Consider the following 18259-nt stretch of genomic DNA (forward strand, 5'->3'; position numbering starts at 1 on the left):
TCCTTCCTCCAAAGTCTTCACTTTTTCCCTTGTATGAACACACACACACACACACACACACACACACACACAGCCTCGCTTGCATCTTTTCTGACTCAAATCAGTGCCCTTGGGAGACAGGTTTCTGCTTCTCCCTTTTACGCAAGCTGGCTGTTATCCTTCCGGAGCCCTTGGGACAGGGTGACTCATGGATGTATATATAAATAAATCACTAGCTAAAATCCAGAAAGAGAGTAATTTTTTAAAGAACGCTCCAACCATTGGCAAAATCTAGCAACACACCCACCAACACATGCTTGTTGGTTGCTCAGCCCCTCTACCGAGTCAGCGCTTTTTTTTTTTTGCTGACTCGTGACTCAACGTCCCTCCCAGGTTTTTATAGCAAGATTCCCTACATATCCATTATTCAGAATTGCAGAGCCCAGAAAATGCCGCTTGAAAAACTGTTTCTGGCAGTTCAAAAGAAGAGCTGGGCGGGAGATAAAAGGGATTCTCGGCCGAGTTTACGAGTGCTCTGAATTGCGCTTCCCTGGACGCCAGGAGCAACGGACTCCAGAGTCACTCAGGAAGGCCCGCGGCTCCCTTTCCAGAACCCTCACTTCCACCCAGAGTCCTGGAGAGTTTAATGTATATTTATAGTTGCATCTCATTACGCCGGGGCTCCGACAAATTACAGACACCGCCAAACTTTTCTCTTACTGCTGTCATTAACCAAAAGGCTTCGGCATACGTTGCAATTTTGAATAATTTACGGAGAGGTTAATATGCTGAAGCCTGAGGCTTGCCATCTCCCCCCCACCCGCCCACCCGGCCTCAGTTAATGATAGAGATTTCTCTTGCCTGAAATTCCTAGGAACGTACAAAGCGCAAAGGCTGAACCACCACCACAATTTTCAGGGCTCCACATCTACCCCATCAGGGCCAACTTTAAGTCAATTGGACCAATTGCTCCCAGTCAGGCCCTGTGCCTAAGGGTTACCCCACACCCAAAAGGCCCCCCCCCCATGCTTGGGTAATTATTTACAATTTATTTTTCAAAGGTAACCTACACATTTTATTCGTTGACTTGTAGGCTTACATGTGAACTTTTTGTTGAAAAGCAGTATATAAATAATAATAATAATAAATGCAATTTTTAGATTTAAATGAGCTTAGGTGCATTGGGTCTACGAACTCGTGTGCACTTTTAACGCACACATTTGGATGGCTTTTAATTCTACCCTAGAGATTTGTTTATTTATTTATTTAAGAAATCTATACTCCGCCTTTCTAACCCATGAGGCTCACAATTAAAAAATATAAGGTCTATAATAAATTCATTTCTATCTCTAAGATTCTGTGACCCTGCAAAAGATGTTTCCAGTTAGGGAGGGCACCAGGATGAGGTCTCTTGTGATCTGGTGTGCTCCCTGGGGCATTTGGTGGGCCGCTGTGAGATACAGGAAGCTGGACTAGATGGGCCTATGGCCTGATCCAGCGGGGCTGTTCTTATGTTCTTAACTACAATTCCCAGGAGGCCTTGCAGGTCTCTTGTTATCTGGTGTGCTCCCTGGGGCATTTGGTGGGCCGCTGTGAGATACAGGAAGCTGGACTAGATGGGCCTAGGGCCTGATCCAGTGGGGTTGTTCTTATGTTCAATTGGGCCCCACAGCTCCTAAGCCCAGCCCTGTACCCATTCGCATATAAAGCTGGGAGGAGGGAGGTTTATTTTGACAATGGATGAGAGGAGCTTATGCTGAAATTAATTGCTTGCTCTTTTTCAAGCAGAACTCTTCTCTTGCTGCAAACACACCACACAGAGCCCGTGGAAGTAGCTACACCCACGTTAGAAAGCCAGCACAGGACAAGCGATTGCAGAGAAAAGCCTTCAGCTCTGGGGTCAGGGCCACATCAGGCAGTGGGGAAACATCAGGGCACATCAAGAAACATCAGGGAATCCACTGGTGAAACATCAGAGCACATTTGCAACATCAAATATGGGGAAGAGACGCTCCCTATTTAATTACAGATTTATATCCTGACATTCCAGAGCCCAAGGGAACTAACAACCATTCATAAAATCAAAACCCACAAAATAAATACAATCAACACCTGAAATTGCACTATGGCAATCAAGGCATCTACCACAGTCAGGCTGCAAATCCTATTCATGCTTGCCTGGTGGGAAACCGCATTGAATATAGCGAGACCTACTCCTGAGTAAACATGCTTAGGATTGCACTGTTACTCCATAAGACCTGAAAACATCAAGCATCAATGCGCCAGCCTCCGCAGGCCAAAGCTCACCCTGGCTGCTTCTTAATTCCGTTCTGGCAAGTTATTTCTCTCTCGCTGCAACCTCCCGGCTGTCTGCCAGGGTCAGAGGACAAAAATAAACCTCTTTTAGAGTGGAACCTAAAAACGTCCCGGCCTGGCATGATGTACTCACTGGATAATTAAACGGTGATGTAGCACCGGGCCCTGTGGATGCAATGCCACAGTGCGGCAAAGAGGTCGAGTGTAAAAGCGCACTCAGCCCTCTGCAGACTCTGTCCTCCCCAAGGCACCTCTCTCTGTGTGTGTGTGTGTGTGTGTGTGTGTGTGTGTGTGTGTGTGTGTGTGTGTGTGTAGGAAAAGTGTGGTTGTGTGTGTGTGTGTAGAAAAAGGCTTGGGCAGTTAAAGGAAACAGAAGACTAATTAGGCCTATTTGGTAAAAGGGTAAATAATTCTTCCCCGTTCATTACTCAGCTGCAGAGCATCAGAATTTGAACTCAGGGCCAGCCTAAGGCAGCACACTGAACACTGCATGCCCATGTCTAGCTGTGCAACAGCCACCACCACTGCTGCTACTCCTGCACCCTGGACTAAAAAAGGCACAGGAAGTGAGGAGGAGGGAAGAGCGGAGGGCTTGGTCACCCCTTTCCTCCATTCTATGCCTCTCTTTCTTTTGGAATCCAGGGAGAAGGAAGAGAAGGAGTGGGGGTAGCGGCAGACATGTGGAGGTGGGCATCACTGCCAGCCTGTCCCCTCAGTCAAACCCCTGAATAAGCTGTCATTGCGTGAAATGTGTTTTCTACATAGCTTCATTCACGGCTGTGCCCATTTAAAGCATCCTTTCCTATTTGGGGCCACGGTTCTTGCTTTTCACGCTTGTTTAAAGCGTATCAAATGTCCAAACACTGCCTACGCACCTTGGCCCGGGGGCCATTTTGCAAAGGGGCTCCTCTAGGTTCCAATCGTACCATAGTGTTCCGAGACTGCAGGATACCCACAACGTAAGTTCCCATTTCAGCCAACACCGCGTGAAAAAGTATCAAAAAACAGCAGCAGCAAATCATTATTTTCAAGGCACTTTAGACCACGCTGTGGTTGAAAAGAAAGCCTCTTTCTTACCTTTCCAAAATCCCGCACGTCAAAGAGGTCGAAGGGGTCAAAAAGCTCGCTGTTCCGTAGGCCGAATTTGTCGTGGCACACTTTGAGGAAAGTCCGAATGTTCTTCAGGCAAAGAAACTGGGGGAGACACAGGAAAGCATTGGTCAAGCGCAATGTGCCCATTGGAGAGGCATATCCAGGGCCAGCCCTGATCTTTGGCTCTGATCTGCTAGTATTACTGTTCCCAGTCATCTGGCCATTGGTCTCCCAGAGGGAAGTCCCAGGGGCCAGTTCATGAGCGGTGCAAGGACCATCAGCAGAGGCCGGTTCCCCTCCTTCAAGTCAGGGTGGAGCTGGGGCTTGAAGGTTTCTGGCCACCCTTTCATAGAATCATGGAATGAACCCATAAGGACATCTAGTCCAGCCTCCTGCTTGTAGCAGGAAACCCTCCCAGAGCATCTCCAGTAGCTGCTTGTCCAACTTCTGGCTTGAAGATAACCAGCGAGGGAGAACCCAAAACCTCCTTCGGCAATCTGTTCCACTGCTAAACAGTCCTGAATGTCAAGGATTTCTTTCTCAAGCCTGGAGGCTATTCATCAGGGCTGCCCCATTACGAGAAATGGATCAAGATATTTGCAAAATCAATAAAATATTTTTTCTTTCTATTTTGTTTTAGGTCTCGTAAAGCTAGATGGGTCCTGATAGTGTGTCACTTTAAAAAGCGGGCCCCAGTGCTAAAAGGCTTGAAAACCACTGCCCTAAGACTTTTTTTCCCCTGAAAGTGACAACACTGTTTGTTTATTTCCATCCCTGTTGTGTGATGCTCACAGTGGCTAACCACCGCCAAGGAAAGCATGAACAGTCACAGTAAATGGAATACACAACACAAGGCAGCATCTCCCAAGTAAAGCCTCCCCCCCCCCCGCCAAACTCCAAAGGCAGGTGCTCCCACCCCTGGGTCATCGAGGCTGCCCTGTTGGCACTTTTGCCAGCTCTGCGATATCCGTAGGCTCTTGTTGTGTTTGTTTTAGTTCAGCTGCATTCAGGGGGAAGGGCGGGGAGAGAATCTCCCCGGGGGTTTGGCACCTGGTCAAAGCACAGTCAGGCATCCGGCTCAGTTATCCGAGCTAATGCAATCCCTCTTTCCAAGAAACCGAGAGCGGCTGCCTCTGACAAGGGCAGTAATGGATTGAGATACTAGGACCATTTCTCAGAGCGCATCTCTCCTGGGTCACTGTCAGGGACACCGACAGACAGCGCATGTTCCAGAACTGGGCAAGAGGAACCTGCCACACTCACCACCAAGGACAGGCCCATATGCACCAACGCCAGGGGTTCAAAGGCGACAGCCAGCACTTTTCAGTCCTGAGCTGCCCAACCAGCCAGGAAAAAACCTGCCCTGTTCTGGGATCTGTGCTTTTGATAGCCCTTTTACCTGTTCATTTGCTGATGAAGCCCCCAAAATGATTGATAGAAAAATCAATCAAACTAGTGCCCTCCTCCTCTGCCTTTGCTCACTCCTGCCCCCACTAAGCCGCATGGCCATCTCAGAGATCAGCACCCTGAATGTTCAGCGACGGCGTTCCAAGTCATCGCCGCGCATCGGGAGATGTCATACCACTGCGCAGCCATGGAAGGGCTCCACCAGCAGCATTCAACCTCCTGGTTTAGAAGTAGGCTACCCCAGAATGCCAGGTACAAGGGAGTGTACCAGATTTTTTCTCTTGGCCAGTCTACATCCACACCATTGCATCACTATTGCAGCAAGCCCCTTCCATCTGCTTGTAGACTTCCCCATAGATCGCACATTATAAGAAGGGGAGGACCCCCGAGGACTAGTTGCATGGTGCTTTAAGGAGCCGGCTGATTTACTGTGGCACAGCCTTCAATAAGCCATCAGCCTCCTGAAAAATGTGGGCACGGTCTCTAGACCAAAAGGGCAGCTGCACAGAAGAACAGAGAATTGTGTTTGTGTCACTCAGGCCAACAGGGTTTCTTTGTCTCTCAGCATCATAGCTGGTCTCAAATTTCCCCTTAAGTATTTACCCCAACTCCTTTTTAAAGTCTTTCATTTTCAAATCCAATGGTTCAGCCTATAACCAAAATTATAGAGGGCTCTGCAAGTCTCCGGTAGGCTCCTTTTCCGGGTCTAGGAGGGGAGGGGCCCCTCCTCCCACTCTCCCCAACACACACACACACACACACACACACACACACACACACACACACACACCACCCATCTGCCATTCCCCAACAGATCTGTAAAGCACAGAAAGAGAAAAGATGGTTTAAAAAAATGCCAGCAATGTTTGTTTATGGGATCTTCTTTTAACCCTGTCTTTTCATGCCAAAAGCACCCTCGAGGCAACTCTTTGCACTAACACAATAGCACAACAGATAACACAGCCATAAACTTGAGGTAGGGCCCCCGAGAAACTTGCAAAAAGACCCTCTGCCCCTGAGGGACCCTCTCCCATTCTCAGGGTTCCAAAAAATGGAAGGGGAAGGAGGACATGAGGAGGAGGGTAATGATGGGCTATGAAGCAAGACGCAAACTTTTTAGTCCCTGGGACGCTTAACCCTTTTAAACAGTCTCAGGGAGACCTGTGCATGTGCAGAGAATCAGGGGTGCCAAGGAGCTTCCTCGGCTGGTGATGGAGAGTGAACAGCAGCCCGAGGCATTAAGCCAGTTTTCTCTCACAAATCCCACAGGGAAAAGCAGCATTTTCCAGGCGTGGCCTAATGGTTCTTTGTCACTATCCATCCTAAGATGACTCGGCTGGCGCACTGCCCGTCCGCTGTATCCATCAGCTGCGGCAGACAGGCCGCGTCTTGTATCCGGCTGAAAAGTTGACTTCTCAAGACTCAATCAATTACAGGTCTTCCCAGACCTTGTTAGAACAGCAGCGACGGTTACGGCACCTATAAAAAATGCGCTCACGGGAAAGCTGGGTGTGGACGTGTGCAAGGATGTCAGTTATTATACTGTAGCTCCTTCTCAGATGAGCCAACTTGGTTAGGGTTTCTGGAAGGCGCAATGTTTGAAGACTTCCACAACATACAGAGTACTTAGATTCATTTCTAAGAAATGAATCAACAGAGACGCCTGCGTTGGCTCGGTCACGTGGTGAGAATGGATGATGGCCAGATCCCAAAGGATCTCCTCTATGGAGAACTCGTGCAGGGAAACCGCCCTACAGGTAGACCACAGCTGCGATACAAGGACATCTGCAAGAGGGATCTGAAGGCCTTAGGAGAGGACCTCAACAAGTGGGAAATCCTGGCCTCTGAGAGGCCCGCTTGGAGGCAGGCTGTGCAGCATGGCCTTTCCCAGTTTGAAAAGACACTTGGCCAACAGTCTGAGGCTAAGAGGCAAAGAAGGAAGGCCCATAGCCAGGGAGATAGACCAGGGACAGACTGCACTTGCTCCCAGCCTGGAAGGGATTGTCACTCCCGAATTGGCTTTTTCAGCCACACTAGACGCTGTTCCTGAACTACCTTTCAGAGCGCGATACCAGAGTCTTTCCAGACTGAAGGTTGCCAACAACAACAGATTCATTTCATTGGCTATAAAAAAAATAACCATGAGATTAGTGGGATGACCAAAGACAAAGTAGGATCTGACATCCACGAATGCCGGGCGCCCAACTGGAGGGCCTCAGAAGGCCTCCCGGATGTGATGCCACTCAGTTTTAGTGGGCATCCCCTGGTTCTAGTGCTGTGAAAGAGGCACTGTTTCAGGGGCCGGGATGCCTCGTGTTGGACCTGGGGAGGTAGCCTTTGCTTAACTTTCGCAACCAAATTTTCCGAACCCCCCTCCCCAGCCCACCAGGAACTGGACGGCAGAGAACAGCTGCAAGTCTTGCGTTCACATTTAGTGAATTAACAGCCTCAGAGCCAGGCCCAGCAAGAAGCTGCCAGGTTTTGCCGACTCTAGAATCCTAAATGCTTCCGACGGGGAACGCGGCAAGGAGATGCCTGACGCCTTTCCAAGAGAAATTTAATAAAGTAGTAAACAAGCTCGGAGGGGAGGAAGCAGCAGGGATATGCTATGATGGATGAGCTGGAGTTTCATAAAGGCTTCAGATCAAAAGCCAAGCGTGGCCGTGGGAGGGGGATGCTTTAAAAGAGAAAAGACCTCCTGGAACCGCATCGGGTGGATACTCGATAGAAAGCCGGCACTAGATCCATCAAAAACGCTCTATGACTGGACAGCCAAGACGTGTACCAAGTGGCCCAGTTCCAACACTTTGGACGGGTCCACAAAATGCAGCCGCTTTTTGTCAGACGAGATAAGGGCGGCGAAGGATGCGGAGAGTAACTCTCCTCGGCGCTCGCCCAGTCACGGTGATGTACAGTTTGCCGCTTATCTCACTACAAGCACAAGCCGAGGAGTCACTGAGCCAAAGAAAATTTCTCTGGTGGGAGTCCGTGCACGTCTTCGTGGCAAAAAAAAAAAGGGGTGAGCGGTAGGCACAGCGGAGTGGGGGGCTAGGAGAAGGGATGGGGGAGATGTCTTCCTCCCGTGCATGACGGAGAGGCAGGCCAGAGCTGGGATGAAACAGTCCAGCAGACACCACCGAACAACATTGCAATTTGAGATTGATAGAGGTGGGAGAGAACCACTGTGGTAAATAACCATAAAGTTTGAAAATTTCTTATTTATATTAATTGTGATACAGAAAAGGAGCCAATATATTTCCTTGAGTTACACATTATACATCAAAGTGGCTTATGAGCCATGGTTTTGGCCACCACCCTGATCTATGCCATGGAGAACCACACTCTGTCCAGCAGAAGAAAACGCACAAGAATTTCTTTCCTTCCACCTTAAAAAACAGAAAATCTCTTTCCGTGCTGGAGGAAGCCTGGCAAGGGATCTCCCCTCAGCCTAAGAGCTGCAAACAAAGAAGCATTTGTCATGTCACATTGTGGGGACCCAACCTAGATTCTTATCATCAGCCCTGGCACATTCCACCAGCTCACGCTTCTCTGTCAGCCACCATCAAGCCAACGTGTTGTGAGCAGAAAAGGTTACACAAAGTTCACACCAGTGAGTTAAAAAAAAAAAACAAAATCCGCTGGCGGTGCAGAAAAGGTATGGTGGAAAAAACGGCGTGCCCCCAGGCACGATCCGGGGTTCGGCCTGCTTCCTGCGTCAGCTCGAGTTCAAGCGTTAACTTTTGATCGACTCCGACGAACAGCCGCGGACTAAAAGCAAGCGACGCGGACTCCAACCAGGCTCTTGCTAAAGATCCAAGTCTTGCCTGTGCGCGGAGATTTGCCTGACTTTTCCAACCACAGCAATTCCTCAAGAGTTCATGGTCCCAGTTCCACCAGTGGCCTCACTCTGCTGAAAGCAGACAACTTGCAATCCTTCCAGGCAGGCAAAGAGGAAAGTACTTTTTCCATGCAACCTGTGCCTTGTGGAAATCTCTGCCACAGGATGTGGGGGAAGGCCACTTGTAGAAAAATATACATGGGAGAAAGTCCAGGTTGGTGCCAGGATCCGAAAGGCCTTTGAGCAAAGCTGTGTCCTGGGCCCCCACGGTTTCCTGGACCCACACACCCCCAGTGGTGCCAAGCTGCCCAAGAAAACTACAAGGGCAGCAAACAGAGTGCCTTTTCAGGGCAGCCAGATGCCACTGGGTGGGGAAAAGATGCCCAGCTGATCTATGCCTGTAGCTCAACCCAAGAAAAGTGACTCGTCACTGAACCCAGGTTCAGTCACTGAATTCTGTTGGCGGGGAAGGAGCAAATGGAGGAGGACAAATTGTCCCAGATGCGAAAAGTAGTATAGAATCAGGAGCCGGCCCCAGGCACAGAAATATTCCGGCAGTAGTGGATATTGATCCAAAGGCAGAGAGGGGGAAAAATCCATTTTCAGAAGCCTTCCCCAGCAGCCGTTCCACACCATCCTCTCCCCACAGCGGGTACACCCAGTTCGACTACACAGCATGAGATGGGATTTGGGGGGGGGGGGGAGGGGGGTAAACCACAAGTTCCCAGATGACATGGAGAAAGCATCGAGGCGGGTTGTAAAGTGGTAACGCTAGACTGAAGGCTGAAAGGCTCAGCAATCCCTTTATGCATCCTGCCTCAGCTCTCCCCAGGGCAGCTCCGAAGCTATTATCTCCGGCTGGAGAGGCAACACGGAAGGAAAAGGCTAACCTCTCCAACCCTCCCTGTGAAACCAAGGACTTTAAACAAGGGGGAAAATATTAGATGGTGCTCAGAAAAGGTGGATAGAGCTCTCCCTGCATCCCATTCCTGGGACGGGCATTTGAGGCCCCCATTCCCTACTGCAACTAAGCTTAAGCAAACGGAACTGAATATTTCCCAGTTAGCCTCACCTCTTCTTCCCTTCTACGTGCCAGCATCTAGGCCTGTGGTTTCCAAACTTTTTTCAACTGGTGGGTCCCTTGTTCTACTGCGCCGTGGCCCCCCATTAGGGTTACAATCCTACACATTGTATAGGGTGGCAGGCTTTTCTACAAGGATTCCACAGCTCCCCCTGGCTGGTTTCCGCGGCTCCCCGAGGAGCTACGGTTTGGGAACCACTGCTCTAGACTGTAAGCCCCATGGGTCAGATTTGGTCCCCAGAAGTTATCCAGCCCCCATGATAACTGGTGCTGCCCTTTCAAAAGCGCAGCTTCTGCAGAGGCTCTGGAAGGGAGAAAGGGAAGGAGACCTCAGAAGGCAAGTAACTCTACGGGGGAAGGCACAGACCTAGAGGGGCAAGAAAGGGAGATGCTTCTGATGTGCTGGGAGAGCCCAATTATCACATGGGCCACCCTTTCAGCAGTGCCACTTCTGCAGAGCGTCACTTTGCAGAGCACCTCTCAGCTGCTGAGCAGGGAAGCTGTGTTCATTAGGACCTCCTCATTACAAGAAACTGATCAAATTTTTGCAAACAAATACAATATTTACTTGTAAATAAATAAATACATTATGGGCTTTCCAGATAAAGCCTTGTAAAGCTAGCAAGTGTTACCTTGCACATGCCCAATCTTGTCTGATCTTGGAAACTAAGCAGGGTCAGGCCTGGTTAGTACTTGGATGGGAGACCGCCTGGGAATACTGGGTGCTGTAGGCTTATACCATAGTCTTTCGAGACTGAAGGTTGCCAACCAATCCAAAATCCAAAGCTAGAATGGTCCCCACAGAGTGTCATTTAAAAAGTGGGTCCCGGTGCTAAAAAAATGGAGAACCACTGAACCAAGGTATATGCCTGTCCTACAAACCAGGGTTAAGAAGTGCCACACAAACAAGGAAGTGACTAATTAGGCAGAGAGCATGCAAGGAAAGGAGGGAGATGGGACAGCATGAGTGTAAGGTTCAGTCCTGCAGCACCGAACATCATCAGTGTTTGGGATCAGGAACGAACCAATAAGCCAAACCTCAGCCCTGGCAGGATGGAGGTACCGCAGGTGGGTGGCTTGTCCCTCTGGAGAGGGCCGGCACGGACTTCCTTCCAGGACTGAGGGTGCACAGCCCACTGGGGCTTGAGCTCCAGCTCCTCTCCTTGTAGGAATTAAACACTGGCCACACCCCACTGCATTCTGGAAGGGAAATTCAGGAATGAGAAATCTCAAATAATGGCCAATCCTACTGCTGTCAGATCATCCAGCTTCAGTTCCCCCCACCCGCAGGCTGAACAAAATAATTTAAAAAGCAGACGTTAATCAGGGATGGAATTGAAATTTGGGGCCAGGGAAGGACCAAAGCAGACCTGAAGTTGGAATTCAGTTCTGTGCCGCTCATAATATGTGGGCTTCCTCGCGCTTTCCGGAATCACATCTGGATCCAGATGTGATACAAAAAGCCTTCCAGTTGCTCTCAAAATTCGATCATCCATGCGCAGTAAGGGCAGGTTATGGTAGAATTGTGGGGCTTTTCCTCTCTGCCAAATAGAAGCCACTTTATATTTTTTCTTTTCTGGTTGTTTTGGTTTGCCAAAATCGTGGGAGGAGAGGGAAGCCTCCCGATTTTCTCACTGGGAAAATATGAGCTGGAAAATTCAGATGACCGAAGAGGAGGAAGCCGCTAACCCTCTCTCAGGGGAGGGTGAGAGCAGAAGGGATTGGATTACCTGCAAAAAAACTACCCATGTCAGATAAAGGGAAGGGGAGAAAAAGGGGTCATCTGGGACTGGATTAACCTTCAGCACACCTGCCAGGGCTTGAAAGCCCCTAAGCATCCGTCAGATCCTGTCTGCTTTCCTCTCTTACAGAGCTTTAAAGGCAGATTTCTCTCGGTGAACCTGATAACCCAGTGGTTCTCAAACCTTTTAGCAACGGGGCTCACTTTTTAGAATGACAATCTGTTGGGAGCCACCGGAACCGATGTCATTAACCTGGAAGTGATGTCATGGCTGGAAGTGACGTCATCAAGCAGGAACATTTGTAACACTCCCATATGACAAAATTAAATTAAGTAAATTAAAAGCTTACAATAAGTTTAAAAAGGACTCAGGACAAGCTCTCAAAACTCCATCCGGACCTCCGTTTGCACCCAAGATGCCAGCACGCGCAGGTCACAGACTTTGGGGGGGAAAGGGATGAAGCCGCCTCACTCCAGCCCGAGGCATCAATGGGACACGATGCAAATCGTTCAAGGCCACATTCAAGAGGCCAACAAAAGTTGGGAAGAGAAGATCAACCAATGCGTGGAAACCACAGCACGGCCAAGCGCCAGAATCCGCGTGAAGCAAGACCCTGGTTGCTGGAAACAGCTTCGCGTCCTGAACGCAAACAGATGTTAACAGACCCTGTCGTCGTAACCAACACCATCTGTGGGGGAAAGCACATTATCTGTAAACGGTTAACATAGCGATGCATCTGCATGGATCGCCTCGTGGAAGAACACTAGTGCCCACTAAGCAGGAAGGCAGGCAGGCACCAGAGCGGTTCTTTAGCAGCTTGAGCAGCTCTGAGGGCAACATGTGAAAGTTGTCCCCCAGCTGAGGCTACCTCCTTTCTGTCTATTTATGGAGCCCAGGTCTATTAACGGACTGCAATCACAATTGCTCAACAGAACCTCCTGGTGCTGGGGCAGTCTAGCTTTGAATATCAATTGCTGGGGTGGGGGGCAGTACAGCAGGATAGCACCCGTGCCCCCCCAGGCTTGCCATGAAACCGAACACATGAAGGGGCTCAGAGAGCCAACGAGGCCGTCTTGGCTCTCTTGCACAGGCGTAAACAAAGCACCAGAGCACCCAAGACAGACAAGGGACACCTCTCCCTGCTGGTGACAACTCATAAGAGATGGGGGGCTCTACAAAAGTTATTCAACCATCTGGCTCAGGACAATAGGCTTTTCACCAGAGATAACCAAAACCAGATTCCCCTCTTGGCCCTGGCACAGAGATTTCCTTCCAGTTTCCAAACCCAGCAGTAAGAATTCAATGGGCAAATCATTCATTTAGAAGGAAATGGTTGTGGTGTGTGCATGTGTGGTGGCGGGGGGGGGGGAGAGATGCTTATCCTAGCATCCAGGACTGTAAATTAGTTTACTGTATTAAACCTAAGCCCAGCTTAGCACGCCCTGGATATTATTGGCCCGACAACAACAAAACAACAGCTGGTTCTCTTTGTCGGGGGGGGGGGGCGTTGGCCAAGAGGCCAAATTAGCTAAAGCAGGTTTGGAGACCGGCGCACAGCTCCGAGTGCGTGGGGCGAGGTTCTCATGCTAATTCTTTTTTTATTAGCCTTCTTTTTCTTTTGCACTTCATCAAATTATCCTTGTGTAGGGATATATGGGCCAGGGAGGGCGGATACTTCAAGATCGACTGGCAAGATAGCGCCCAGATTTATGACCGGTTGTTTTTGCAAAGTGGAACTTAAGCACATTTTTTAATTGCTTACTGGAAAACCCGAAAAATGCATGCTTTATTACTCTGCATGCTTTATTACTTTGCTCTAAGGGACGTGGGACAATATCTCTTTACCTCATTGCCAGCTCAACCACTTTGTGGATGGAGTAGTTGAGTTGACAGCTGGTGACTGGCCCAAGGCCACCCAGCAAGTATAGCTTGATTCAAACCCAGGGCCCTCAAAATATATTCAAATCAATAGTGTTCTGGACTGGGGGTCCTGGAACAGAGTCTCAGGGCCCAATCCTATCATAAGAACGTAAGAACAGCCCCACTGGATCAGGCCATAGGCCCATCTAGTCCAGCTTCCTGTATCTCACAGCGGCCCACCAAATGCCCCAGGGAGCACACCAGATAATGAGAGACCTCATCCTGGTGCCCTCCCTTGCATCTGGCATTCTGACATAGCCCATTTCTAAATCAGGAGGTTGCACATACACATCATGGCTTGTAACCCGTAATGGATTTTTCCTCCAGAAACTTGTCCAATCCCCTTTTAAAGGCATCCAAGTCAGATGCCGTCACTGCATCCTGCGACAAGGAGTTCCACAGACTGACCACACGCTGAATAAAGAAATATTTTCTTTTGTCTGTTCTAACTCTCCCAACACTCAATTTTAGTGGATGTCCCCTGGTCCTGGTGTTATGTGAGAGTTTAAAGAGCATCTCCCTATCCACTCTGACCATCCCCTGCATAATTTTGTATGTCTCAATCATGTCCCCCCTCAGGCGCCTCTTTTCTAGGCTGAAGAGGCCCAAACGCCGTAGCCTTTCCTCATAAGGAAGGCGCCCCAGCCCAGTAATCATCTTAGTCACTCTCTTTTGCACCTTTTCCATTTCCACTATGTCTTTTTTGAGATGTGGCGACCAGAACTGGACACAGTACTCCAGGTGTGGCCTTACCATAGATTTGTACAACAGCATTATAATATTAGCTGTTTTGTTCTCAATATCATTTCTAATTATCCCAAGCATAGAATTGGCCTTCTTTACTGCCGCCACACATTGGGTCGACACTTTCATCGACTGGTCCACCACCACCCCAAGATCTCTCTCCTGATCTGTCACAGACAGCTCAGAACCCATTAGCCTATATGTGATTTTTTGCCCCAATGTGCATGACTTTACACTTACTGACATTGAAACACATCTGCCATTTTGCTGCCCATTCTGCCAGTTTGGAGAGATCCTTCTGGAGCTCCTCACAATCACTTCTGGTCTTCACCACTCGGAAAAGTTTGGTGTCGTCCGCAAACTTAGCCACCTCACTGCTCAACCCTGTCTCCAGGTCATTTATGAAGAGGTTGAAAAGCACCGGTCCCAGGACAGATCCTTGGGGCACACCGCTTTTCACCTCTCTCCATTGTGAAAATTGCCCATTGACACCCACTCTCTTCCTGGTCTTCAACCAGTTCTCAATCCAGGGGAGGACCTGCCCTCTAATTCCCTGACTGTGGAGTTTTTTCAGTAGCCTTTGGTGAAGGACCGGGTCGAACGCCTTATGAAAGTCCAAATATATAACATCCACAGGTTCTCCCACATCCACATGCCTGTTGGCCTTTTCAAAGAATTCTAAAAGGTTTGTGAGGCAAGACTTACCCTTACAGAAGCCATGCTGATTCTCCCTCAGCAAGGCCTGTTCGTCTATGCGTTTTGAGATTCTATCTTTGATGAGGCATTCCACCATCTTACCCGGTATAGATGTTAGGCTGACCGGCCTACTGTTACCCTGCAGATGCCTGATCTTGTCTGATCTTGGAAGCTAAGCAGGGTCAGGCCTGGTTAGTACTTGGATGGGAGACCGCCTGGGAATACTGGGTGCTGTAGGCTTATACCATAGTCTTTCGAGACTGAAGGCTGCCAACCATTTGTCCGGCCTATAGTTTCCCGGGTCCCCCCTCTTTCCCTTTTTAAAGATTGGTATGACATTTGCTATGTTCCAATCCTCTGGCACCGTGGTCGTTTTGAGGGACAAGTTGCATATTTTAGTCAAGAGATCAGCAACTTCATTCTTTAATTCCTTAATAACTCTTGGGTGAATGCCATCAGGGCCCAGTGACTTATTGATCTTTAATTTATCAATGAGGTCTGAAACATCTTCTCTTTCAACCTCTATCTGACTTAATTCCTTGGTGCCGTTCGGTCAGCTATCCAACTTTCCAGCACCAAGGTAGTTGCAGTGCAGACCCGAGGTAAGGGAACTCATGTTCCCTTGCCTTGAGGAGGCCTCAGTGACTGCTGCCCTACCATAGGATTCATTTGCACAGCTGCATCAACCCTGGAAAGTTGGACAGGGATCGGGCCCACAGTCAGTCATGATGCTCACTTGGGTGGCCATGGGAAGGTCACACTAATCCAGGGTTGTCGAACTCGCTTCATAGCATTCATGATGCCTGCTGAGGGTCAGAAGCAATGTCATTAAGCAGGAAGTGATATCATCAAGCAGGTGATGACATAAACACTTTTTCCTCATCATAAGCTGCAAACAGAGGAGAAAATACGCAAATCTTGAGCATGTTTTCAAGACATGGGAGATCATTTCCGTATCCCAGCTTCCAGAGGGGTAGCCACACCTTCCTTGTTTCTGCTGCTATAGACTACGTCCCGTGGCACCTTAAAGACTAACATTTAAGACAGCACCTGCATTCGTGGGGGAAAAAACTGAACTGGAATCTACCACAAGGCCCCATCACAGGAGACGCCCTAAATCACAGTATTGGTTTCCTGCAGCATTCATTAACCAAGCTCTGCAATGAAGTCGTTGCACTAATAGTCATCAAGCATATCTTGCGTCATTTCGAGTTTGTGACTAATCAGCCTTGTTTCACTTCCCCCTTGCAAAAAATTAATGCTGCTGTCTTCCAAAAACAAGCTTCTATACCCACATAGATATAGATATAGATGTCTACTAGGGACATCACATCCGTTGAAGTACATTGTGGTCCACAACAGCTTACGCTGAAATAAATCTGGTCCTCTTTCAGGAACCACAAGACTCTTGGTGGTTTTGTCTCTCTCTCTCGAACTTCCACCATGATCATGAAACAGAATGCAGGAGCTATGTTATGGAAATGAGAAGGCCGAGCAATCCAGTAGGGACAGCCTGGCTTTCAGAGGCCAAGAGGAGATCACCTTTGATCACTTCCAGTGTGTCACCGAGTGAGCACGAACCACCAGACAGGGCAGAGAATGGACACCCGCAGCCGACACTTTCAACATCTCACTGAGTGCTTCCCCCAAGGACTACCAAATTTGTGGCTTTTTGTGTACGGGGGGTGGAGTGACGGGTTTGCATGTCCTCCAATTTTTGCCTCAATGGTCTGGACTCCAAAAGGTTGGGAACCACTGCCCTACAGTAACTAGGCCTAAACACGTCACTGAAACAACTGCTTTTCCATTCTTGGTTTTCTCTGCCTCCATCTGGCTTACCCCCCGTCGTCTCCCTGGTGTGAAAATTTAGATTGCAAGCCCCTCGGGACAGAGAATCCGTCACTCATTCCGTGTCAAGGTGCCGTGGGCACCGAAGGTGCATCAATAATAAGCAGGAAAAGCAGCGTGTCTCAGTTATCAGCCATTCAGAGATCACTGCATTTAACATACGCAACAAAATGGGATGGGGGGGAACTGCCGCAAGACCAGGGATGAGCTACTGAAGATTTGTAATTACGATCGCTACGGAGAGATATTGTTTCATATACAGGGGAGGGTCGTGCCTAAGCTCCGAGCCGAGAAGTGAATTAAATCTGGCAGGGGGTCTCCCTACAAATCACAGTTTGCTTCGTCTCTTTAACAAGCCACAAACAACAGGAAAAGAAATAAATGAGAAAGAACAAGCGCACAGGCGTTCGCCAAGAACAGGAAGACGTACCACTCAGAGCTATCTAAATCAGAAGGTAACAAGAACTTTCGTCTGCAAGGTTACCAGCTTTCCCACCCCCCTCCCTTACAAAATCATAAAGCAGGTTATAAGATAAGAGTGCGCTCTGCAACAATCTGGGACAGTCAGGCGCATTAAAGCATAGGGTTTGCCAAATAAATCCCCCTGCTGCTAACACGTTCTTCAGGTTGTGCCGTATTTTAAATCAGGCTATAAACATCGGGGGGGGGAATAAACCAGCTTTTTCCAGATGCACCGTGAAGAGCTATTTGTCAAAAAAAAAAAAAAAAAAACACCAGGATCGTCTTCTGCTCCACAAACAAGAGAAATGGTTCAGTGCACCTGGCGCATTTCGGTAGAAGGAAAGGCGGTGAGGATAAATATAAAGTTTTATGTGAAGCTGGCATTACCAATCACGTCGGGGATGCGTTTCCAACCAACATCCGGGGATACTACGACGAAAAACCCGCCATCTGCAAAAAGCCACGGAATGACTAACACTCATCCAAAGGGCACGCATTATTTTGCCCCCCCCCCACACTCCTAGGTTGCTGCAATCAGGAAGGCAGGGCCATGCTTAAATTCAGTAGTGCCCGGGCTCGTGCCAGAGGCCCCCCAGCCATTTTCAACCTCTCTCGTCTCATGGCACACTGACAAGGTGCCAAAATGGTCAAGGCCCGCCATTGGGCTTTTGACAATTGACAAGGTGCACCACACTTTCCGGCGGAGGCTCACATCTCCCAATGGTCCTACTAAGAAATGACCCTCCCCCAAATTCCCATGGCACACTGGCAGACCATGTGCAGCACACTGATGTGCCCAGGCTCACTGGCTGAAAATCACTGCTCCAGACGGTCAAAAGTGGCCTCTTAATCTGCCACACCTCCAGTGGCAACCAGTGGATTTCTCCCAAGAGCCCCCTAAGGCCCTGAGAGTACAGGTAACTGCTATTACCCTATAGGGCACTCCCCCCTCCCTTCTCCAGAAGGGAACACTTATACTCTGCCACTATACTTTCAGGAAGCTAGCCCCTTGGGAATATTTTGAGGCATAGAGAGGAAGGAATTGCCCCTTCCACCCACGGATGGGGATGAACCCCCCCACACAAGAGGTAGACAAGCCAGGAAAATGGGGGAGGGTCTGCACTTAGCCTGGGC

At 49.1% G+C, this 18259-nt stretch overlaps 1 protein-coding gene across 2 annotated transcripts in view; it reads right to left on the minus strand.

Moving 5' to 3' along the window:
• The window catches only part of VAV2 (vav guanine nucleotide exchange factor 2), a 126689-nt gene that overhangs the window by 91827 nt on the left and 16603 nt on the right, over nucleotides 1–18259 (minus strand). For both annotated transcript variants that reach the window (XM_066610596.1, XM_066610597.1), the window contains one exon: nucleotides 3373–3489. In XM_066610596.1, coding sequence (XP_066466693.1) covers nucleotides 3373–3489 — 117 coding nt within the window. The remainder of the gene's footprint in view (nucleotides 1–3372; nucleotides 3490–18259) is intronic.

The sequence above is a fragment of the Tiliqua scincoides genome, chromosome 16, assembly GCF_035046505.1.
Source record: "Tiliqua scincoides isolate rTilSci1 chromosome 16, rTilSci1.hap2, whole genome shotgun sequence".
NCBI lineage: Eukaryota > Metazoa > Chordata > Lepidosauria > Squamata > Scincidae > Tiliqua > Tiliqua scincoides.